Below are 25,811 nucleotides of genomic sequence, written 5' to 3' on the forward strand. Positions count from 1 at the left end.
GCCACGTGACCTTGGGGCGACGCAAGGGGGGGGGGGAAGGGCGCGCGTGCGCGGGGCGGGCGCCGGCGGAGCGGGAGCGGCGGGCCCGGCCCAGCGTAACTTGCGCCGTGTGGGACAGGGGGCGGCTGCGGGCCCTTTAACCGGTGTCAGCGAAGCGGGGGATAGAGGAGCTGAGCCTGTGGCGACGGCGGCCTTGCCGAGGCAGTCACCCGAGGCGGGTGCGGGCAGCCTCCTCCGAGCCTGCCTTTCTCGCTAGTCCACCTCCTCCTCCGCGCCCCCAGCGCTGCACAGCCTCTCGGGGGGCGTCGGGAGGCTGTGGCCCCTTGCCAGGCTGTGGCTTTGCTGTCACAAGCGCAGAGCGGTCGTGGCTTGTTAGGCGTCCCGGCCGGCCGCCCGCCGCGGGGACGTGGTTGCCGCCTATTTCCTCAAGGCGCGGCGCTGAGGTGACGAGCAGCGCTGAGGTGACGAGCGGCGGAGTGCTCTGTGCAGCTATTTATAGCCGTGGTCTCAGCGTTAACACCTCGTGACAGGGATGCTTCAAAAGAAACTGCACGTTCAGGGTCTTTGCTGCTTTATACATCCGCCACTGCATCCTTCTTCTGAAAGTTACCTGCCTACCCGGAGGAGGCTGGAAAAGAGATTTTTTAATGTATATAAATGAAAGTGTAGAATTGCAAAATCAAAACATGTCCAGCTGGCCAGGTATGTCTTTCAGGTCAGCAGCTTCACTGCCCATTACTTAGGTGATTCATGCCACTGCTCACTGAAGTTGGCTCGATTACGTGTTATTACTTACTTGACTCATGCAGTTGCCCAGAGACCCCAGATGATACTGAGACATCATATGTACTAAACCAGGAGGGATAGTATTTGCACCCCAAACTAGCAGTACAAAAAAAGGGAAAAGAGAAGTAGCATAATTGGGAATGCAGCTTAGGTTTCACAAATGTGAATGAAGTCATTTAGCACTATCCATGTTGCTTGGCTATTCTACTGTCCTTTGTCTATCAATTACCTTTTCATTTGCCAGTCTGCTGACAAGAGTCTTTAAAAGCTGGCTTTGCCCCACTTGGTGTTAGAGCCATTTTAGGCTCTCACATAGGTTTTCTGTAACTGTCACGCAAGAAATCAGGCTAGTTAACAAAGCATCCAATGCAACTGGCAAAAAGACATGCTAGCGTGCAAAGTATTGTACAGACAATGTTTACTGTAACAGTCCATGTCTCTGAAAGAACCTTGACCATCTTTTGTACCAGCCTTACGAAGAGAGATCTGTTTACTCATCTGTACTTCCTGTGGCAAACTGCCTAAGTCAGTGAGTTTCCTTATTTGAAAGTAATATATTTAAATCCTTCTGAGCATGGAGCAACAAAAAATCTACCCGTGTAACATGCAGGCTGGATTTTTAAAGAAAGCAATTCATGGAAGAAGATACAAACACAGAATTACATGGATAGGGTGACTATATTATACATATGTAAAAAGAAAGAAAGGTCAGATTTCATGCCTGCCCATTTTGATGATGTTATTTTTGTGTCAGAAATTCTGAGTCAATTTTGGAACACTTTCCAGGACTCGGGATACATGGATGCAACACAGACTAATGGAGCAATTTCCCACTCTTTAGTTCAACCATGTTTCAGCTGCAGCAGTTTTCTGAAGAGGCCTCTCATTTGAATGTAATGTCATAATAATAATAATTACCTAGCCATATTAGCATAACATCTGTTGCAAACACGCTTCAACTAAGTGATCATTTCCCTGCTTTACTGAGTTCCTTATCTGGCATCTTAGTTGCTTAATTTGTGAAGGTTACCACATCAGCAGTTGCTCTAACCAAATATTTTTATGTTCCCATGATCTTATCTTCACTGGTCATAACAGCAAGTGGTTTTTTTTAGTTGAGGGGATTCTTCTTTCCAACACCAGACAGCCCTGCTCACAGGGAGGTAAGAGTTAAGGGCTAAATGTATGTCCTTCAATATAAATTTGAAGCTAGATCCTATTATAAAATTAAGCCTAATCCAAAAGCAGGCTAGCTTCTTAGGTGACAGGAAAAATCATTACTTGAAAAGCGGTAACAAATTGATAAGTCATACTCTTCTACTTCAGACCTGGAATTTGTGCTTCTGATTAAAAAGCCTTCATTTGAAAACAGTGTTTTCCCTTTAGATAACCTTTTCCATTCCAAAATATCATCTCCAGACAATCAGAAGGCTACAGAAGTTGACAGCCTTCAGTATTTTCCTTTTGTATTCTCTACTCTTTTGCACTTACACAGAGGAGATTACAATCAAGCTTTAAAAATGGCCTGGATTTTCCACAGCTGTATCAAGTGAGATTTGTTTCCATTCTGATTGTGTGGAGTTACACAACGTAGTGGTATAGATAGGATCTCTGTACATCTGTGCATGATTTGTGGTCCTCCTTGAACCATAACTCACTGGTAGTTAGTTAAACCAGGGCTTCCAGGCCGTAGAAAACCTGCCACTTTATTTACATTAGTTTTACCTTTTCACCACAAATGTCACTATTATTTTTCCCATCAGGGACAGGGGAGGGTGTGATAAGAGCAACTGCTTACTTTTTTGGATTTTTTTTTTCCTCTCGTGGAGGGGAAATAATTTGAAAGTGTGTTACCTAGTGCCAACGGCTCTCCAGTTAGCAGCAATATGTCTAGCAGCAATATTGTGTGAGAGAGGTAATCTGCTTAGAGCTAGGCAAGAAATGATGAAGAGTCTCCAGCAAGTTAGGATAGACTGCCAGGGGTAAATCACAGGTCTGGGAGAGTATAGGGTGCTAGGCATGGCTTTGGTGAAGTCTGAGAAAATTTGTGGTTCAGCGGATAGAGAGCTGTAGGTGTAGGGATGTAGCATCAGCCAACCAGCTTGCATTGATCCCTGAGTGCTCAGCATATTACTGACATTTGTAAAGTAAAGAAAAAATGGCCTTTGCTTAGTTGTTACAGCAGTTTTAAAAAAAAAAAAAGTCTTTGGCCACATAAGGCAAAAAAAGCTGACATCAGTGGTGAGACATTATTATGTCATTTGCCTGTTTGTATGCACGCAACACCTAGAAACAACTTTTGGAATACGTATTCCATGCCCACCATCATCCCTGTTCGTATTATGGTAGTCAGGATATCCTAAAACTTTTTTTTTTAATTGTTTAGACTCTAGCTGTTATACCTTACCTCTAGTAAACCTGAGAGATTCCTCATCTCTGTATCTTAGATCTCTGAGATCAGAATGACATTATGACAGGGTGTAACAATTTAGTTTATCTTTTTTATCCCATTTAACAGGTGGAAAAAAATGTGGAAAGTTAATAGCAACGATTCAAGGCTGAAAGGAAGTGTACCCTGAGCTACCAAAATACCTAGGCACACCAGTAGTCCCACTGTAGTTGATGGACTTGTTTGTAGGTTTAAGGTATTTGGTTAAGTCAGCATACAGATCAAGTCTCATGTGAGCAGTATGTCTCCATTCTTTGTCAATCATTAGCAGGTGGTTTCACAAACCTTTTTCTGTTAATAGATATGATAGGGTTTCAGGCCTCCTGTTAAGAGGTTCCTTATCTTTGCCAAAGTCACAGCCTAATTAAGTAGGAGGTTTTATTCTGTTCCTGTTAGCAGTAGTGATGAAACAGTAAATGGAAATGACTATCAAATAGAATGGACGGTAGAAGATGCAGAGGGGGCGAGAGGGAAGGAAAGGTGTTGCATTTGAAAATGTGCAGGAGAAAGATTACAGGAAGGACATCTCACATAATGAAATGGGAAGTGAGACAAGGGGAAAAGTCAGCAGTAGGTTGCAGCCAAATCTGGTGCCTGCCTTCCTCTCCTTGCCGTCAGTCTCATCCTCTCACCATCTTGCTCACAGTACCTTCATCTCCAGACGCCTTTGTGGAACAGAGCAGTTTTCTGTAACGTTTTTCTCTTTACAGCTTTTGTTGCTCTTTTCCCTGGCCAACATTTTGCTTCAGTTCTTAAAACTTACTGTCCTTTTAGCAAGACAAAAAAAAACTTCTGTGGAAAGATTTGTTTCAGATATGTCTGGTCAGTATAAGTGCAACTTAGATGGAATATTGTTTGTGTGTTCACCTTATGTAGTTCAAGGATACAGAGCAGAAGTTCGCCCTATGCTAGTTTAAGGATGATCTCACTTTGCAACTGGCTGCTTCAAAGATTATGGCTTTATGTATTACCAGATTATGTTTTGTCAGTCTCAGACCACAGACAGATCTTCCTCAATAATTGTCTAACAAATCCAAAACTAATTCTCAGAAGAACTCAAGGACATCTGGAATCACAATTCTGTTACTACAGTGGAAGGTAAAGCCTGTTTTTCACATCGTTGATCTTCAAAAATCACCTTTTGTAATTTTGGAAGGTGATTGGATAATACAGATTGATGCAACACCTCCCCAAACTGTTAAATATAATTGTTATAACACAAGAATATAAATTTGTAACAGAATTATAAATTTGAATATGAAGAGTAATGCATGCTGGAATGGAATATGTAGGTAAGAACGAAGATACTATCCAGAAGTGGCACTTCAGATAAACATTGCAACCAGTGTCTGATTTTAAATATAGTCAAACGGTTCTCTGTGTTTGGTAGGAGATTCTGTTGCTTCAGGAATAATTTGTATTCTATCATTATGTAATGGACAGAGACTGAAACAATTTTTCATTATTATCATGGAAAATAGAACATAAATTACACATTTTGATTGCAAGAAAAAAGAATGTTTCAACCATGGTAGCATAATAAGCTTTAATATAGTCAGTTCTGTTAATAATAATTTTGAACATTTTTTATACATTTGTGAATAACTACAGCTTGAATAATCAAAATGAAAAATAAATAAAGGGTTTTTTTTAATCTTTGATATGTTTATTTGTGTATTTCATTTACCATGCATAACAACACTATGCTTCTGGATAGAAATAATTTCCAGTAGAACAGTAGGGATGTACTTCATTGCCAGCTGTTTGAGGAACCATCCAAATTCAACAAAAGAAAACCAAATACCCTCGTGCATTTTAGTTAAAAAAATTTTAAAGTATTTCTAGTAGGTTTTAATTGAAATACCAGAAAAGTATTGGGTTTTCTCTCTGCAAAAAGACCTGATTCTGCCACAGTGACACAGGAGAGATCTGCCATTGGCTTCACAGTGAGCAAAACAGTCTTTGTAATCTGAGGTTGGGACATTTTTAGAACATCCCTCTGAGATCCAGCTTGTTTTCTATTAAAACTAATGAAAAGACCCCTGTGGCATTTTGCAGGAATTGGATCAGGCTCTCAGTGGTACAATCTGTTCTATATATAACTTGCACGTTGCCATTGATGTTTGTGGGAGATAGGCTCCCAACCCAAAGGATCTGTAAGAGATGATGGATTTTTAGAGAGGTAAGAAAGGCTGAAATAATTGCCATGGCAAAGATGAATTAAGAGTTGTGTGAAACAACCTGCAACTTTGTAGTGTTTTGAAAGGTCAGAACCTGTAACTGTCCGGCAGAGTGATATCATCACACATCTGTAGATATTTATCATTTTCTGTAACAGTTGCATGAGAACCTACATGCATTAAGGTTCTCATTTAAAACGTGTCCTACCATGGAAATGCTCCTTACTGCGTTTCTGTGTGGGACCTACCTCATGTTGTTTGCTGCTGGGCTACTCCAGTTTTCTGCTAAGTTAAACTATACTACATAGATGTAGAACAAGATGTAATGTAGAACTGAATCAAGCTCTGCATTAAACAGATGTTGGATGATGTTGGTTATAGTCCAGTCTGTATTTTGAGTTTCTCCCACTACTTTTTTTGTGTAGCAGTCAATATTTTGATTTGCATATTTTTTTCTGTTGCACCCTACATCTTTCTGTCACTCAGAATGGACCATCCAAATTATTTAAATCCTTTACCTTGTTTACAGTAAGGTTATTACTCTAACTGCCTCCATATAAGCGCTCTATCTTATATTTCATGCAGCAGGAATCTTTTTGTTGGTCTTAAAAAGAGTTGAACGGAACCCTGTTGGAATTCTGCTGGAAGAAATGGATTTCTTTATATCACAGATACAGTGTCTCAGGTGTTACACTTTTACATGCTATTAAGATTCTTTGTTTTCTTAAGCTAACAGTTCTGTAAGGATGGATTAGGAACAAATATTTCTTGTGTTTTCAGTTTTCTGCATTTGTCATAGATCTAACACCCTAGAAACATCAGTGGAGGTCAGTAATCTTTCAACAATGATCCATCTGGAAGAAGCCAATATAATATGATTGAGCCTTCTAAGAGTTGGTATCAACACAAATATTTTCCTAGTAATTAAAATACCTTATGTTTAATTTTTGTATTTAATAATTCCTGGTCACTTAAAAGTTGAATTCAGCTTGCATATTAACAAAATAAATTCTGACCTTTATTTTTATTGATTTGTTTTTCAGCTTGAACTCTACTTCTTCCAAGGTATGGAAGAAATACTCACCTACAAATGAGTCATATTTTCTTATAGCCTCAGTATATAAGCATGTGAGTGAACACAGTAATGATTTAAAGCAGAGATTCTTGACTTAATATTAATTCCTCGCTTACATGGACCATGAAGTTACACTTTCTTATAAGAAACCAGTGGGTCTGATCCTAGTGAGGGGAAGAAGGTATAGCGGTGGGCTGAGTCACTGAGAGGAAGGAGGACAGTGGGTTTAGCAGGTCTTGCAAGCAGAAATATGATTGCTGTAGCAAAGAGGGTGGAGAGAAATGAGCATGTGGGGCAGTGGATACTTTATCGGTTAATGCTACATCCATAGTACCTCACCAGAGCCATGAGGGAGTTAATGCAGAGGACCAAAAAGCAGTCATGTGGGTCTCGGTGATAAGGAATGGCCAGATGTCGTCCTGATCCTCCTGACAAAACAGGTTTGCATGAAAGAAATTTGGATCAAAAGAAAACCTATGTATGGCCCCCTTGCATCCATAGCAGATGGCTCTGTTTCTGGAGATCTTCCCATGTGGCCAAATTGGTTGTGGTGAAAAGTACAGCCCGTTTGATATTAAAAGGATTGTATGTAGAGTTTCCTTGAGAAAGTAAGTGGGGTCTGCCTCAAGCTGTGATGGCCTACAAATATCAATTAACAAATCCACACAACTGATACCACCATTCTTTTACAGTAAATATATATATATATATTATATATAGTAAATATGTCAGTTCTGCACAGGATTCACTCTAATAAACTCTGCTTATCATGGACATTAATTAAAATAACTTTGTCAGTATGTGAATCATTATTAAGATACTTAGAAATGACTGCAGTGCAACTAAACTGGTATAGAGACATAAGTACCCATCTACTATGCATTTAAAGTTAAGAAGTATTACAAATGTTATTAAAAAAAAACTAATAAACTTTTGTGTTAAAATATTATGACTAGTCTACCACCCATGAAATCTCAGCTTGAACTAATTATCCAGATCATAACAAGACCACATTCTTCATTCAAGAACAGCAGGGTTTACTCAAGCTGTTTTTTCCAGTGGTTTCTTTCCCTGCTGATCCAAGCTTCCTGTGGGCTGAGGAACCATTTCTGCTACTGCTGCTGCCTTTCCATCAGTCATCTTTGCTGCTTGCTGGTTGCTTTTTGTATCCTTTTCTGTTTCCTCACAGGGGATTTCATTTGGGTCAGGTGTCTCTTCTGTAGCAATAATTTCATCTGCATGTGGCTTCATAAAATCTGATTTAGGAAAAGTAATATAATTTCTCATATATTTACTATGTTCAGCAACACAGAGGTATGTAGAGTGAGCTTTTGCTTTCACATTGGTTATGACCCTATCATGTTCTGTTCCTCTTCCCATACCCATATAGAGAGATTCAGTATCACGAATAAAGTTACTGCTTTTTACAGAGCAAAAAGCAAGCCCAGGTCTTTATGGTCTCTAATTAAAAAGTTAAGGGGTAGAGCCTGCAAAATATTTACAGATGTAAAAAATTGTTTCTCACATAAGTCACCTCATTAACAGGACTGCTCAGATATGTCTAGGTTACCCACACCAATAAGACAAGAGAGGAAAAAAATGCAGTTAAATGTTTGTTCTTGCCTTAAGAGCAGAAAGGGGAGGGGAATAGGAACACAAATTGTTCTGTCAGCAATTATATAACATGTGTACACCCTGCATACAAAGAAAAAATACTTGGGCAAAAATATGTAGAACATGTTCTGATAATGTTGGAATTTAAGCCTTATTTGGAGCTAAAATGCTTTAGATGAGTTGTAACAAGGGAGTTGTAATTGTGAAGAATAAATCAATGTCCAAGTAGCAATTATATAGTAAGAGTCTAAAAGAACAGTAAAAATGTGTAATATACAAGGATGCTGACTCCCAGAGAGCTTTTCATTTTCCACCCTTTCTCTAAATTGGACCAAAAAATGTTCACCTATAATTCCAACTTTAGTATTCAATAGGGACATAAACCTAAGAATAACTGATTAATCTCAAATCATGGCTCTACAATCAGCATTTTCTAAAACACTTTGGCATTTAGGATCCCTTAATTAACAAAGCTTTTTTTTTTTCTTTTTTTTTCTTTTTCTTTTTTTTTTTTTTTTGTTAAGTGTCAAATGTCTAGCTGCTGAAATAAGTCCTACTTTGGAAAATAACCATCTGTATATATATATATATACATACTTAGGAGGCCTTCCGTCTGCATTCAACAAGTTGGAAGTATTTATTATGGCTTAACAAACTTTCATCAGCCAGGTGAGCTAAGGTGAGAACTCACAGCCTAGTGGAAAGAGGATTTGAAAGTGTTGATTTAAATCTCTTTCACTGAGGTTTAACCTGGCAATTCATACATTGCATTGTTGTTGGTTAAGAGCATACATACTGTAAACTTGATTGATTGGGACCTGAGAAATATTGATTGGCACAGACTATTAACTGCATCATGTTTAACAATTTTTTCACTGGAGAAGACCATAAAGGGGAAAGTGCTTTTACCTTGCTTTTCCCCTTCCTTCCGTTTGCTTGATGTTGTTTTTTTCTTTTTCGATGCAGTTTTATTTTTTTGATCATGTCCTTGGACTGTGGCAGTCTGTCCTGACACAGAAATCACAATCACCTGAACCAAAGGAAGAACAAAAAGCGCACAAGCAAAAAATGTGGATGCATCACAAACTCAGTTTGAAACCACCGTAACTGAATTCCTGGCAGCAACATGTTTAGAAGCAGCTATTGCTCTAACTTTCAGAGACACATACATCTTCTAAAGCAAAGACGCACAGGCTCCAGCCTGTTACCTGGGAGATGACCCGCTTTTATTCCCTCACAGTTCTGCCAAAAGGAGGGAGGCAGGACAGATTTTTGAAGATAAAATAGTAGAAAGAAACTGCTGCCAAAATGCAATTATTATTAAAAATATGTTAATGCTATGTAGGAAACATCAGTTATCAGGTATTGCAAAGAGCAAGTCATATTGTTGTTTGCACTCTGAAGGATGGGGGGGAGATGTGACACTGTTGCTTTTAAGGTGTATGTCCCGGGATCAAGATGGAGTGACCTTATATCATCCTTGAATTGGCTTCATGTCATACTAAGGAAAATACTAAATAATTTTACATTTGTTCTTTAAACTCAGAAAGCTTGCTGTATCTCTAATTACAGATTTTGTCATGATTGTATTTTTAAATCTTAGAATTAAGCTGTTTTACTTTATCTGATACATAGCACCTATAGTAAATAGTCTGGACTTTTTTATAACATATTGATCTGTTAATGTACATAATTACACGCTTAAACCTTAAAATCGCTATAATATCCTTTGATATTTGAGTTTTAACTGTTTTAGGAGATAAGGCTGTGTGAACACATGCACTTGTTTATGTGAAATGCTGAAAACACGTTAGTTTTACATAATTTCATGTTAAAAATCCCTGTGATGTAAAATCTGTTCTGGAAGAAAAAAGATTTATACCAGATAAACTTAACATGTTCTTTGAAACTGGTGGTACTATTAATGCATAAAGTTAAGGACATGCTAACATGTTTTGGTAGGTCATAAATCTGATATAAATCTGTATTATCTTTTTTTTTTTAACAATTAAGATCATAACCATTAGCTCTTTATAGAAACTTATTTAAAAAAACACTATTAAAAATTGCAAAAAATCACCACTTCCACCATTGATACCTGAGCCATTAAGAACTTCCTTATGCTTCCACTTTGCCTTTAATATTAGCTGACAGTAAACCTCAGATTGCAAGGGTTTAAGTGAGCATTAACTGTACAGAACTTACTTGTGGCATCCTCACAGAGATGAAAATACTGCAGTAAAATGAGTACTTGAGAAACAGCACTATTTCTGCAGTCACAGTAGCTAAAACCAACAGAAAGCATGTGAAACCTGCACAGATCATGCTTATACATATGTTTGTTCTTTAGATTTTGATGTGAAGAACTGTGTTGTGGCACTAATAATTAAAATAGTTAATATGGTATGTACATTGCTCTCCTAGTTATCTATTGGGCTGATAACTTCTGCTGATCTTATATGTATATATGATATATATTGTATCACATATATATAAATCATATATATATGTCCAGAATGGACATATATGTACATTCTGTTGCTCTTCCTCAGCTAACATTAATCAGTGGCATTGGAAAATAACTGACATGGAGTTTTTAATCTATGTAGGTTTGTTCAAAGATCTGGACAAGTGTTTTTTGTCTGATTTTTATCTGAAAAAAACCCACATGTTCCAGTGAAGATTCTTTTTGTAGCTTTAAAAGATCTTGAAAAAACGTGTTATTTCTGATCTCTCACTGTTAAGTTTGGATGAAATTGACTGAGGTCTCAGTCTAGCAAAATACTTACCTAACACCCTTAAATCAAAATTCATGAGCCGGTCCATTGAATTGCATGCAACTACTATGTCTGAATCTGCAAAAATACCTTGTCAAGTTGAGATGTGAAGGTCTGTACAGAAAGGTGCGAAGAGATGCTGTTGTGGGTTTTGTTGTGAACAGTAAAGTGAAGATTAACAGGGATCTAAGAGAAGCTGGAGGTAATTATGGTGGTAAAAGCATTAAGACACTAAGACACTGTGCACAACTACCAGAGCCGTGACTAGTAAAACAAGACACAGTGAAACAAGCTTGTGATGGAAGGAAAGAAGTGAATTCCGTTTATTTGTGAACATAGAGGAGAAGTTCATACATTTTTGCAGACACACATACACATTAGTATTCTGGCCTCCTCAGCCTAATTTTCATTTATGGTACAGTACTTCTACCCCAATTGGGCAGATTAAACAATATTTATGGGTGTAAATGACACCCATATTAAGGCCTCTCTAAATTAACACAGCAATACAAAGGGACCTTAATGTAGACAAAACCCAGCACTAATTTCTCCATGATTTAATTCTCTAACACATTCCGTCTATGCTACTTTACCAAAGTTGGAACAAATCTAAACTGCTGCTCAAAAATGCCTCAATCATTTTTTATCTTTCCATCTACCTCATCAGTTGCCTCCACTGAAATGATTCTTCACCCTTTCCATGTTTGTTGTAGGGTCAAATGCTCCAGGAAGAATGTCAAACAGCAGACTTGTGATACAGTGAGCATGCATTTGGTGCGGCTCAAGATGCTATGACTAGGTTCTGTGACGTTAGCAGTACGAAAACATTTAGGAAAGGCCCTGTTTTCCCTGGCACAATTAAGTGTATTAGAAGCAAAAGTGAAATGAATAGAAAAATTCAAGGCTGCCTGCTAAAGCAGAAAGCCATTTACACACACAGATTACATCAGCCTGTCATTCAAAATTTCCCCCATACTTCTGTTTTCTAGTCTTAAATTCATGCTTTTGTTTTGTTATCTTCATTCTTTTTCTGTTGCTGAGACTGTCTCTCTTCCTCAGGTATGAACACACTTACAGTGACGTCACTGGTCTCTGTGCCATACTTATTCTTCACCACAATGCTGTATTTCCCAGAGTCGAGTGTGGACACAGTAGAAATGGTAAAGCTGACTTTTTTTCCAGATTCATATTTCAGGATGCAATTAGCATCTGATACAAATGACTTTTCATTTTTCAGCCATGAGACCTCTGGGGTAGGATCTCCCCAGACAGTACAAGAAAGATTAAGTGCCTGTAGAAAAAGTACAAAAAGATTATAAGTAAAAGTCAGTAAATGTTTGCTGTGGTTTTTGATGCCTGATTCTCCAAATGTTCCTACTCCCCATTTAGTTTCCTGCTTTTAGTAAATGGATGCATATCATCATCAGTAATCAATAATTTTTGTCAGAGTCCTCTGTATCATAAAAGAAGAAACTCAATTCAAAAACTCTATTAAAACCTTTCAATATTTTATGGACCTTCTTCTCAACTCTCATAATCATTAGCACAGCTTTCTCCATATATGTTATTTAATATAAAATTAGATATTATCTGCATTTGCATGTTAGACCTGAAATGAGAATTTGAGGAACCGTCAGATGGATTTCTTCACAATAGACTCACTAGATGTTTACCCTAGAAGTAAAGAAAGTGTGCCTGCCTTTTTAAATAATTAAGAACAAAGGGTCCCTGGAATATTTTGTTTAATTAGAATGTTTTTAAACTATGCCCTGACACCTCTTCCAACAAATTTGAATTGTTCTGTATACTCCTGTAAAACTATTTGTTACTGAAATCAGTACAGGCTTTACCCTTTCTTTGGTGTTCATATAAGTGTTTCTCTTTGGTATTAGTAATGTTCCTAAGGGCTGAATTCAGTCCCATCAGACCGAAGGAAGTCTCTTCATTGTCACAGTCAGTTGTTGGAGAGATCACTGGCATTTGGATATTTTCTGTAGGCTGGCAAGTCTATCATGCACACAATGTTCAGGCCTCCTTTTTTTGTTGTCAGCTGAGAAATTCATGTTTGGAAGATACCAATACATACAAGTGATCCCCTCCTTCAGTCACAGTGCTATGGGAATCTTCTCAGAAGAGTTTGCAAAAGTGAGTATCACGTAGAGAGTCAAATGTGAAAAATGTTCACATGAAACTTCAGCGGTACATAGACTTTTCTCTGGACCTTTTTTTAGGAAGGAATGCATTTGTATCTAAGTATTAAACAGCACATTGGTCTGGATTGCAAAAGTTATTCAAAGCGGAATCTAACTTTCTCAGTTGGAAATTGAAGAATTTTTACTGGAGAGAAAACGGTCTTCAGTGGTTCATTAGGAATGCACTAAATGATACATAAGGAATGGACAAGCTTCCACTTGACTGGAATGAAGTTTCTCTTCCTTTTTTTTTTTTTAAAGGCTCTTGATAAAAATATGTGAAAAATAGAGACAACTGAAAAGCATTCACGTCATTGGCCCTATCAGCTGTCAAGATAAAAATCTACTGTGAGAAATCTACTTAACAGGCTACCTTCCCTTCGCCTCTCTGCTTCTTATCTGGTAGTGAAATGGTGGAAAGACGGGACAGAAGAGAGACACCCAAAAGGCTGTTGAAATGAGCAGATAGAAAAAATTGATACCTCTATAAAAACAAAATATTTTTGTACCTCTGAGAACAAAATAAACATCAAATAAATCTCACATGCCTTGAGGACCAAAATGAGAACAAAAGAGAGGGGGAAGCCTTTCCTCCATCAACAACACAATTCTTGGTACCGAGGGAAAGACAGGTTCCAAGGGAGAGGTGGTTACGGCACGGTGGAATGGCCTCTGTCTGATTCCCTGCAGCACCTGCAGCTGGCTACAGTGTGGGGCTGTTGACTGCCTTCTCTTGTAGCCCACTGCTGTGAACGTGAATGTGGTTTTGATTGCTGTATCAGTCCATCTTTTTGAAAAATGAGGGGAAAACAAGAGGTTTTACATTTCCCCCTCTTCCTTATCACTCTTGATACAAACATGCCCTCAGCCTCCACCAGGCATTGCATATGGGCCCCTTCAGGTGCTCAGTATTTCTTTATTGTCTTCTGATTGCCTAGCAAGCAGGAGATCAGCACCGAGTGGCCTCAGCTCCCACTCCAAGATGCTAATGAGCTGAAGTCCATGCCCAGGCAACTCTATTAGTGGCATCATTCAAACCTTGGGTGTTTGAAGTAGTGTCAGTACTCCTTAATTCAAAGAGATTCAAGTGGCAGTGATGACTTTTATTCTTCTAAATCATTCCTTAAAATAGCTGCGTTTTCCTTAACCTCGCATCACTAGTTCCTGTTTGACATCACTGCCTCCTCTTGATGTTCTCAACTCTTATTATTTATTTTCCAGCTACTGATGTGCAGAGATATGTCTTATCATTCACTATGTAGATGGTGAGATCTTTGGTTTTTCTGGAAGGTAATATAGAGAGAGCCTTAGAAAAGGAGAAGTGATTGCCCACTGTGTATGCATCTATTTGTGTCAAGTTTTCTGTTCTTCAGGCAGGAGATTGTCTTTGCTCATGTATATCTTTATTACTCAATGAAACCCCTGATTATAGTGCTGTATTCAACTTTAAATCCTTATCCTGGTAAAAAAAAAAAAAAAAGTGTGTCCTCTAATCCTGGGGGGAAGAGGCACCTTTCCCCTTCAAGATAATCCCCCTTTTCCAGTAGTCATCTGCCTCTAATGATTGCCTGGGGCAGGGGGGAGGGGGGGAAAACTGTCTGGATGTCGTGGTTAGTGAATGAAATCTGTCAGGAAATCAGATCTATCTGAAAAATGCTGGGTGAGTAAACCCCATGTCTTTGAAATGGATCTCAGCATTTCAGAACTCCACACAGAAGTTCCCACAACAAGTGTGGACCTGGGGCATTGAGGCATGTGCACCTGGAGCAACCAGCAGCCTCAGGTCCAGGCCCTTTGTGCTCCCCACTAGCTTTTCTGTCTTTCACTGCAGATTATCACAAGTAGGGTAGTGCGGGTGGCAGAGGAAACGTGTCATTGTATTTCAAGTATTCCCTTTCCTCTTGCATATTAGCACAAACTCACACTCATGTGTGGTTTGGGCTAAGATGCCAGTGAGTGAGTTGAAGCAGCTCAGTCAGGGGAACCTGCTTCCTTCTTCCAGCCTCCCTGTGAGGGCACCTACCCCTGGCAAAGGGTAGAATAGGGAGTAGGTAGGCAGGAGGATGTAACATGTTGCTTCTAGGTCTGAAAGTGACTGTCTGTCAGAATCCTAAGTCTCTCCTTTTAAAAATAAAACCTCTTACTCACTTACAGGTCTTCATTAAAAGAGTTAATTTGGCTGGCTTTACACAAAACTTACACTAGAATTCTCTGTCAGGTCGAATTCCTCCCTAACATGAACTGACATTTAGCCTTTTCCAATTATATCACACTGCTAAAGAGCATTTATGTCTATCAGTGGAAGCCTCTTAGGCCATCTGGAAGGCTGTTTCATTAACACTGGGTAAACAGTGGTTCATTTATTCTCACACGTATCCTTCAGCTTACATGTAAAAAGCTAATAAATAGCATCACAGTCATGGTGTTAAGTTTAAGTCTGAGATATGCATATGCTTGGAAGTTCAAGCCAGGGGGACCAATCTGTTCATATAGCTCTGTAGTTATGGCTGCACTTCTATTCAGAATCAAAGCTTGCAATTGCCAGTCCTTTGCTACCTCATTTTCTGTTTTTCAGAATCCTGGGTGACTGTGCAATTTGCATGAATTACACAACAGAGAGGTGCATTCCCCTCACTCCAGCATATACGCAAACAATAGACAGATGAGCCAACACCACCCAAACAAGTAAAGTTTTCCCTGATCACTCTGTCCCGCTGCATTTCTCAAAAACATTATCTACTGAATCCAGAAACATAAGGTCAGGGATATTTGTCTCAAGTTCTGGGAGGTTTTCAGTCACTTACTCAAACATTATAAATGTCCTTGTGGTCAAGGACATTGTGTGTCTAGGTAACATTTTGCAACTCATTTTTTTATAAACACTACACATTTTGCTATAGTGAGTTTATACTCAAGTTCATATTAACTCTCTTTTGGCAGAAGGCTTAAAATTGGTAAAAACCACGCAAATTTATCCCCTGCCAAAGCAGCATAAGAATCTGGTCCCAAGCTCAAGCACTGTTAGCTGAGAATCTGCAAATTCATTGTTTCTTTGTGGCTTCTACCTACAGTTACAATTCTCATGGGAGTGCTTCTTTCTTCTACAGCATTTCCCAAACCGCTAAATCCTTTAATGAAAGGTTTAATTAAATGCTATTTCATTTTGTAATGCCAACATACTTAATTTTCCCAGAACTGCTGCAGTCTACTATTTGTTGGCTATGCTACATCTCGCATTGTTAAGCAATTCAGATCAATATTTTAGATTCTTAACACTTCTGCTCAGCTTATAGTCAAATGCTTCTAACCCAGCTGACCTACTGCCAGATAAAGCCAGAAATATCAGGAGGCTGCTGTAATGGAGCTGTCCTGTTACACGTTTTCAATGACATTCATGTGCCCTATTTCAATGTTCGCACGCACCATAAAGAGGAGCTGGCTAGTGGCAGACCAGTGGGAAGCAAAGCACAAGCGCTTCTTGGTCTCAGTACTATTAAGCAGCAACTTGTAGAAGCAGCGTGCTGGGAAAAGGTTGTGTGAGAGTGAGAACTGACTTTCTGGGTCATCTGTTCTTTGCTCAAGCATTAATGTAGCCGTGTTCCTCTGGGAGTGCCTTACAATAAGCTTGCGGCTAAACTCTGCTAATATAATCCAGCGTGACCCCAGTGACTTCTTTTGACTTCCTTCTCATTCACACTGATGAAATAGAGAAAACATTCTCCTTTTGTCTGGATGAGAATTGAGTTGTTATGGTTTACTACTTTTACACCATTTAAAAGCCTTGATGGGTGTGACTATCTTGCCACATCGCAAGGAAGTTAACTGCAAAAGACATAGAATGACTAGCTATTTTGTAAAAAAAGGAATTAAACTTCTCTGATACCCTGTTACAAAAAAAAAAATCTAACTGTGAAACCTATGCATGAATTTTTAAAGAGCTGGTTATATAAAGAATTTAGTTTCAGCTCACATTGTCATCTCACTTTTATCTAATGCTTAAGAAAAGACACTGCCCTGAATACATAAACCCATCTGTGCAAGACCGCTGAATTATGTACAGAAGGCAGGGGATGAATAAATAACGTAGCAGATTTTAAAGATGGCATCTTAAAAAAAAAAAAAAGGTGAATATTTTCCCATCATTGAAAGGCATTCAAGCTGTTGGGCTGTTGTGTAAAGCTTCAGTTACTTTACTGTACCTTGCCCTCCTGGATGGTGACAACATCGGGCAAACCTCCAAGTACCCGTGCACGATCTGGAAATAAATGAAAGTAATTTTCTTTAGTGTCTCAAAATCAACTGTGTCCCAGATCTTGTTTCCCCTCTAGTTTTTTACCTTATTTATGTACAAACTTGTCTCTGATATCTGCACTAGCAGAGAACTATTCAGCATTCTTAGCACAACATTTGGACTTAAAAAACCATTGAATTCACAGCAATAGATGTGTTGATAGCCGGTGTCAGTTACTTACAGAAGGGAATTAAAGTACATGTGCTGTGTCCTGCAGATTTTGCCATCAATTCAGTGTTACTTCTGAGTGCACAAAAAGAAGTCTGAATTTTTGAGATCCAGTGCTCTAAACTTTTAGTGACATAAGCTAAAAACTTTGGTTTCCAAAAGGAGATGAATGACACCTAATGAAGTGGTGGAGATTAGGTTTTAATCTAAATACAAAGAGACTTCAGGCTCAGTGACAACACTAAAATTCCACCGCTTTGTAAGCATCTCTGTGTAAATGACGTTGATACCTGATCTAGTTTTAAGCTCAGTCCCATAGGAATCTTACATAAATACAAATAAACTGATCACATGCAGTCTTTGGTGCACTTATCCTGGAATATGGATTTTGTTCGTTATATGTCTTGGTGGAGCCTAGCAGAGGAAGGAAATGACTATACAGAATGTTGCCCTCTAATGTATTCTGTAAAAGATGTGCTCTGCAGCACAGAGATAACAACCCTACGAGACCAGGAATGGGACTGTGTTAAGTCATTTAACATGCCAGCCCCTTATGAATGGTCCAGGGTTAAAAACTAAATGCCCAGGGTAGGACTATTACTGACCCCTTTGCGCTGTCTCAGCTGGGACATGTAGGGGGTCACTGTACATATACAAGCTCCGCTCTATTTGGAGTATATGTCCAGGAGGAGTTAGCTCAGATCAGAAAAACACATTTTTCTCCAATAACTTTTCAAATGCCAGTTCTGCCCTCATTTTTATACAAGTCTGAAAGTCATCTGGAGTGGGAGATTTTTTTGATGTGTTACATTTTTTCCATGTGTTTTTCTGTAAATAGGGAGAATACTGAGCTCAATAGTTCAAGTTCAATTCTAATGACTTATTCCTTGGGTAGTTAATACATACTTTTGTTTTAGTTGCTATGTTGGAATTAACACACAGGCAAAACTATGAGGGGGTTCAGGGATCTGTCTTTAATGCAAAAGCTGCTGTTGCTTTCTTACCCATTTCTGTATGTAATGCAGAGTCATTTGACATTTTATATAGTTCAGAATTAGCCAAATTATTTCCTCCATCTTTGAAAACAAAGTCACTTTTGTGCATAGAACATGCATGAGAGATCCCAGCAATAAAGCTAATTTTTAGAGAAGTCTAACTGGTAATGACAACAGGAGCTTAGATGGGAAAAATCAACATAATCCATAACTGCAATATGATTAGCTGCAATGTGCACCAATGTTAAATCACAAAAAGGTCACTCTCCATGCTTTTTCTTGGTGTATGGACAAACTTGTTTTAGGATGAGCACATGCACATACACATGTATACAAGCCCTTTCTTTCCCAACACACAACCTTCCTGGAGAGGAAGAAAACCTTCATAAACAGTTTGTTGCAACCATTGTCAAAGAAGGCACACTTACTTTTCTCTGCAATCGCAGCTTGCCTGGAATTGAAAGAAACAAAAAGAAAGTCCAATTTCAGTTAAGGCTTACTTAGAGTGATTGAAAAACTGCTTATCTTTTTAACTGGCTTTAATCCATTAAGGAAACTCTCTCTCATCATTTGGCAATACTGCTTTTTCTTTATTACTCAACTGTTATATAAGGGTTACACTAAAGAAGTCACATGCAAAACTCCTACAGGCTTCTGTAGTCATAGCGTATGGTTAGCTCCAGCACAAAATAAGCCAACACTATTTTTATTTTATGACTGCCATTACTGTATTTAGATGGCATAATACTTACTTTAACCTCTGGAACTCGGCAAAGGCTTCATCAAATGCTTTGTAAAGAGAAAAGTTGATTTTAAAGGTAGGTTCAGAGATAAATCATCACAAGTTCAAATTTAAAATGCAGAAATAAATTTAAAATGTAGACATCATTAAAGAAATATTAATGGATGGATGGGTGTATATTGTATAAACCCTAAAATGCTGAATGGTTCAACTAATAAAGGCCATCTATGGCAGCTATTATATACACGTATGAACACATAAGCACACTTTTTTGCTTCTAAAAGTCAAGCTTTAAGACAAAGAGATAGCAGGGGAGCAATAGATTGAAATAATTTCACAAGAAGAGGAAGAAACCCACAACACACCACCTAAATGATAGCTTATGGCAGTGGTCTCCCAAACTTTTTTTCACTTTACACCTCTATCTAAATTTTTTTTTGAGCACACACTACCACTATATGTATATTTATTTATAAATTATGTAAGTGCAGTACAGAAGTTCTCTTATATTTTCTTCCCACATCCCAGCAGATCATCTTGCATGCATCCTGCTTTGGAGACCACTGGCTTATGGAATACAAGACATCTGGCTTTCCCAAGTGCTTTTCACAGCTGCTCTGAAGTATCACACTGACGGCCATGAACAGACCAAACAGCAAACTATTGTCTCCTTTGTAAATTCAGACTAGGCTACCATCATGTGGGAGGTCAGCCTTTCCTGCTTTGAAAGGGAAGAAGAAACCTCTTTTCTCAGGAAGTGGAGATAGAGTACAGAAGGAGCAAGGGGGAGATGATTATAAGGTTGTGGCCCTTACACAGCTTGCAGACCCAAAGTGAAGCTTTAAGGGTGGAAATGGCTGGGGATGGAAACTCAACAGGTCGGAAGGAGTTAATCTGTTTCCTAGGATCCAAGAGGTCTCTCAGAGCAAAAGCTTCCAACAGTCAATCCAAGTAATTTCAGCTGTTCCCCTAACAGTCCTTCATCATGTTGATGAAAGGTCTTGTCAGCTCTGAAGAATAAGGACCCCTATTATATCCATCAAAGAAATACAGTAGGAAAGAAACAGAACAAACTTGTCCCTCACTTCCTCCTCCAACTACTACTTGGAAGGAAGAGATAGAGAAAGCGTTCAGTGCTACAGCTTGTACTTAAAACTGCCAATCAATGCCAGCAACACAGGGGGGTTTATAAGATAGCTCAGAAACTGGGCTGATGTCTCAGTAGGCAAACTGTAAGCGCCTATTTGAAATAGGAAAAAGCTGTTCATAATTTCCGACTCAAGAGCACAGCTTGGAGAAAACAAGTTGCACTGTCTCCACAAACACTGCTGGGTACACACGCCGACCCTACAACCCCAGCAGTCACAGCTCTGTAGCGAGATCCTGCTGTTGACACCCCCGCCCCATCGCACGCAGTACAATGCCCACACACACAGTGTTAGCAGAGGGAATGGCCTACCTTGTCCAGAAAGATCCACTGTCTTTTTGTGTCCTGTTTTACCGTCGAAGAGTTCCATTGTGTATCTGCCTTTGTCCTGCGGAGTTGGTTCATTGATCTGCAACCAGATCTGCTCCCCGGTGACACCAGTCTTCACTCGGTCTGTAAACCTAATCTGGGTATCACTGGAAAATACAAAACAACGTTACTCTTTCAGTTTACTGGAGTACAAATGGGATTTGCTCATGCTGAGTCACTGAGTACATCTGCAGTTACTACATGATTTCCAAGGAGCAATGGTACGTCAACATATGAAACTTTTGAAGTCAAATTCTTGCTAAAGCTGCAGGCCAGCTGGGCAGAACTGGTATGACAGTCTTTCCCTGTTCAAGGTCTAGCTCTCCTCAGAGCTTCCAGGAAGGTTATGCATCTTAGCCTATGACCTGAGCCACAGAAGAGTTATACAAATGTAAAAGCCTGATCTCTGAAGGGTAATCCATGCATCCTTAAATGTTCATCTTCTCTTTTTAGCATAGGTTTGTTTCTGCTTGGGCAAAAAAACCTATACGGCGCTGTACCTACAAAAACCCCACACTTTTGTCACAAGTGGTGTTTGCCCAGTTGGGCTGTTTTCTGATGCTCTGCTGTGCTTTGGTGTTTACAGTTAAACATATTTTGACATAAATGTATCCTCTTCCACAAAATTATCAATTTCTCAGCTTCCTAGATAAGCAGTTAAGTGCCCTGGATGAGGCAAAAGATATTCGTCAAATAAGCTACTGATTTTATTTTAATCTTTGAACTGATAATTTCGAATATACTGAAGGGAGAAGAACACTTTTTTCTAGTTTAATTTGATATGCTTCAAGACAAAACTAGTTTCTAAAAATTAATAAGAGAGAAGGGGCAAAAACTCAGAATACTTCATACTCACTTGCAGTTTTGAAATACTTAGGACCTCTGGTGATACCAGGTCAAAATGGGTGCCAAGAAACAGGAAAGCCTCAAATAGCTTTCATTTCTCTGACAAGGTTTCTGGTTAGCAACGGTGTCAATAATTACAGCCAGACTGCTACAGCACATCCTGGGTATTCTCTCAAGAAAACTCATGTAAATGAGTTTTCTTGAGATGTAAGTAATTCAGATTCCACCCTAAAGTCTAACTACTACCATGTCCACAGGAAGTGAAACAGCAAGAATAGCAATAATAGATCTGAAGCTGTTTACTTTTCTGGGTTTTCCAGTGCGTGCTGTTTGTGCTGGCTGAGAATTCAAAGCTGTCTTATGGATCTGGATATGCAACTCCCATTAATTTTGTGGGGAGCTGGGCATTCAAATTCTTTTTAAAAATCACAGTTCTTCTGTCCGTCTTGGTTAGGTTCTTAGCACTCACAGGAGGAGCAGTCTGGATTTTACTGCCCCAGGCACACGCTTGAACTTCCTTTGCCTCCTAACATGAACCCATGCATTAAAAGGACATTCCCACTTGTCCCAGTTCCCATGAATTGTGGCTTCTAGACAAGCAGACCTCCAGGCTAGGTATCTCTGAACCCACAGTGCTGGCCTCTTTTAAAGCTTGTCAGTCTCTCAGGTTATATTTGCATCACTTCTTAAAACTGATTCAGGGAAAGCTGCAGCTCCCATTTAGGAGGTGGGAAGCACCTGAAGCAACACAGCCCTGACAGCATCTCATGGCATGGGACTATCTGTCTCATGAGGGAAACAACAGGAGGGCCCTGCACCACCAACACCTGATTCGTACTGGTTTCATGTGGACGTAATTCACTGAAACTAACTCATATGAGATAAGGACTCATAAGAGGTGAGAAGAAACCAGGGCCTCGCCCCTCTCATATATCCAGGTTCTTTCTGAATCTATAAAACCAAAATTGCACTGGCATTTGCAAAGCTCTTGCATACTTACTTGTGCACCCAGCCTACTCTCAAATCTTCCACATAATGAGTAACATAGGAGTACAGTCTGATACCCTCAGCTGTGCTCTGGATTTTCAGGTCTGTGGCAGATAAAGCTGAAAGAAGAGCACATGGTTTTATGCAGCCGTGCAGCCATTCATTGAGTGTCACAATGAGTCATTCATTCGAAGAGAGAATGAAGTTCTTACCAATCCTTCTGCATACTTCATTCATCAGATCTGCAAAAGCTGTGGAAATAAAATCCAGAGACTAAGGCTCTGTGTCTGCAGCTCAAGCAAAGTCAATAACAGGACAAGGACTGGCTCTGAAATATTCTCACCAGTAGGGTTGAAAAAGAAATCGGACTGACCTTATAAAGCATATTAGAAACGTAAGCAATGCAGCAATATAGCCTGTTAATCCACAATTTCCAGGCTTTATTTAACTGCAGCCTTGATGAATACTGCTGCAGCTGAACAAAACTTTTTGGTTTGTTTTTGGGTTTTTTTGTAAATGACACTATTCAGTTGGAATGCTAAGCCATCTATATACATTCTAATGGATAGAGTTATTTGCCTTTTGCTTGGAAACGTAAGCGAAACTTTAAATATATAGTAATCACATTGAGTGGGAAGGCCCCTAAACAAATGAATGGCAAAACATAATAAAAATGTGTAATCTTTTAAAATTACGTAATTCTATAATTTCTTTCTATACTTGTAAACTTACACTACTGAAGGTCCCCTGAGGAAACCCATTATAATTTCGCTTAGCATTAGTCATCATATTCTTCCAAAATTAGACAGAATCCAGATGCAATAAGCTGCATTCAAACACTATTTGAACTGAAAAATCTCATTTTTTCTAACGAGATGACCTTGTATACAGGAGGAACAAAGCCACAGGAAGGCGACACATTGCTTGTACCCCGGACCCGCTTGCAGGCGAGCACCCAGGCTGCCAGCTGGTGTGGCTGACAGCATGCAGAAAGTGGCTCTGACCTGTGTCCTTAAGCTGTAGCTCAGTGGAGTCCTTTCCTCTGTCATCCTTCAGTATGACTTCATAAGTGCCAGCATCTTTCTTAGAAAACTGCAATATTGTAACAGCAAGACCAGTTTTCAGAACAGTTACTGTAGAAAAGTCTAGATTTTACTCCTGAACACAGCTGATGTCCTGTCCCCAGGGAGGTACCCCAGGCTGGGGCTTCCCCCGGTGCCCCCCAGCTGCCCTGCTGCTGGCCAGGGTGGTGGGATGGGCTTGGGCTGGGGGGTCCTGGCCTGCAGCTGTGGGGGAGCCTCCAGCCCCGGGGGGTCCTGACACTTCTTCCCTTCCTCAGCCAAAGAACCAAGAGCAAAGAAATGAAGTGGTGAATGCAGGTCACCCCCTCAAGCCTGCAGCAAGGCTGGGTAGGGACCAGACCTCTGGTGACTCCGAGGGTGGTCCTCGGAAAGCCTGAGTGACAAGCGCTTTCCAAATGCTATTTGAAACATAAATGTGGTTTCATTCTGTTGTTAAACTGACATAGAAAGGAAGTGACAAGCTTATTATCTCTTCTGTCATCATTTCCTGACAATCTGAACAAGCAGTTATAGACAGACATTTGCTCCAGCTAGAACGCAGACGCCTCATTTTTCCATTTTGAAAACCCACTTCCTTTTTTGATTGTTCTGCTGAAATATTAGATTAGATCGTATCGTTCATCTGAATTCGTAACACTGACTTCAGCTGAGGGCTAACAAGGACAGTCACTCACCTCTGATATCAGCAGAGTACACACGCCGTCTTTAAAGTCATGTTCTTCATCTACCATTATCTCCCTGTCATCTTTGTACCATACAATGTGTGTTTCCTTCTTAATATTAGCCACCTAAGATGGATGAAAACCACATTGTAATTGTTCTCTTCATTTGAGCAGGGGAACTTAGTACATGGGCCAGCTTGTTCAATCTCTCATAAAAGGACAGCGAGCTTTACAACTTGATCAGAGTGAGTTATTGCAGGCCTCCATTTTAAAATGAGGGATGCAAGAGGGAAAACAGCAGGGATGGAAAGAAAAAGGACTGCCAACAGCTTCAAGGAGCCCAGGGAACTAGTGAATCCTGCCCAGGGGATTTCTACCATCCAATGATGGCCAAAAATGAGAAAGTCCCAGGATTTACAAAGACTTGTCATTCCTATTCAGGTGCCTTTTCCTGAATGGGTGGCTGACAGACCTGGAGAAAAAAGTTCAAGCTATCTTCCAAGGTATTTTGTTACACACAATGAGCAGTTGCCCCAGCGTGATTAGCCTTCAGAGGCTCTGTCGGTATCCAATATGCAACTGGGAGTACAAAAGCAAAGGGTGTATCTATAGTCCCTTCCTACCCTCATCATCTAAGTAGTGGTAGGTCAAAGTGCTTTGAACATTGTAATCAATGTTTTCCTTGCCCCTTACCTTACATTTCAACATCACGTTACAGTCATCCGTAACTTCCCATCCCAGTTTATCCACAAAATGAGGACCTGTATAAAAATACAGATGTATTATAACAAAAAAATATTTTTAAAGGTCACATCAATGCTATTCATGATACAAAACCAAAGACAAATGTGTTTTTCTTGACAAGAATACTGTTATATTTTAATGTGGTTTTATTTTCCTATTTCTCCTTCAGAAGATAAGCAACCATATAACAACAAAAAACATCTATTTAAAATTAACATATAGAAATATAAACAAACTCTTAACAGACTAACACATATGTGATTCTTATAAGTAACCATATTATCACCTTGTTTCCTGTGCCATTCTTTTCTCTGGAAATCTGCTTCATCCTGCAGCTTCTTGAATACTAGGAATTAAAACCAGCAAAAAAAAATCCAAGGTTAGACATGGTGTGCCATTTGTACGGTGCTGAATGTCACTGTAACAGTTAGGTGCAGCTCTGTCCCTTAGAGGTCAATGAGAATCCTGCCATAGGGCCAGGTTTTCACTGAACATTTCAAAGTGTCAGAAGCTGATTATGGCTAACTCAATTCTCCTAGCTGCTTGCAGTCATCAGAAGTTTGATGTGTCATGTCTGATGAAGCATAACCCCCGATCATACAGCTACTTTCTGCTCTCAATAGGAAGGCAAATGAGTGGCACCAGAGTCAACAAGCTGCATGAGCTCTAGGAGGTGCAACTACTTGCTCCTGGCTGAATGGGCTT

At 39.5% G+C, this 25,811-nt stretch overlaps 1 protein-coding gene and 1 long non-coding RNA gene across 9 annotated transcripts in view; one reads left to right on the forward strand and one right to left on the reverse strand.

The window, feature by feature from the left end:
- Positions 1-124: 124 nt before the first annotated feature.
- LOC119144750 lies at positions 125-13,616 on the forward strand. 3 transcript variants are annotated; one of them, XR_005103202.1, is made up of 4 exons: positions 125-6,543; positions 11,941-12,041; positions 12,932-13,026; positions 13,335-13,616. It is a non-coding gene; the product is annotated as an uncharacterized LOC119144750 (long non-coding RNA). The 3 variants fall into 3 exon arrangements; XR_005103203.1 differs by having other exon boundaries at positions 125-6,100; positions 6,459-6,543; positions 12,932-13,616; XR_005103201.1 differs by having other exon boundaries at positions 12,932-13,616.
- MYOM1 (myomesin 1) overlaps positions 7,240-25,811 on the reverse strand; it is an 80,716-nt gene continuing 62,144 nt past the window's right edge. For 5 of the 6 annotated variants that reach the window (XM_037380493.1, XM_037380491.1, XM_037380492.1 and 2 more), the window contains 11 exons: positions 25,393-25,452; positions 25,056-25,123; positions 24,375-24,488; positions 23,623-23,710; positions 22,831-22,869; positions 22,632-22,737; positions 20,729-20,892; positions 19,280-19,316; positions 18,956-18,978; positions 17,273-17,328; positions 11,175-12,172 (listed from right to left, as the gene is read on the reverse strand). In XM_037380493.1, coding sequence (XP_037236390.1) covers positions 11,879-12,172; positions 17,273-17,328; positions 18,956-18,978; positions 19,280-19,316; positions 20,729-20,892; positions 22,632-22,737; positions 22,831-22,869; positions 23,623-23,710; positions 24,375-24,488; positions 25,056-25,123; positions 25,393-25,452 — 1,049 coding nt within the window. In that variant the 3' untranslated portion in view covers positions 11,175-11,878. Of the gene's footprint in view, positions 7,747-9,013; positions 9,135-11,174; positions 12,173-17,272; positions 17,329-18,955; positions 18,979-19,279; positions 19,317-20,728; positions 20,893-22,631; positions 22,738-22,830; positions 22,870-23,622; positions 23,711-24,374; positions 24,489-25,055; positions 25,124-25,392; positions 25,453-25,811 lie in introns of those variants that run through there. The other variant, XM_037380494.1, reaches the window with a different exon arrangement.

The sequence above is a fragment of the Falco rusticolus genome, chromosome 3, assembly GCF_015220075.1.
Source record: "Falco rusticolus isolate bFalRus1 chromosome 3, bFalRus1.pri, whole genome shotgun sequence".
NCBI classification, from domain to species: domain Eukaryota; kingdom Metazoa; phylum Chordata; class Aves; order Falconiformes; family Falconidae; genus Falco; species Falco rusticolus.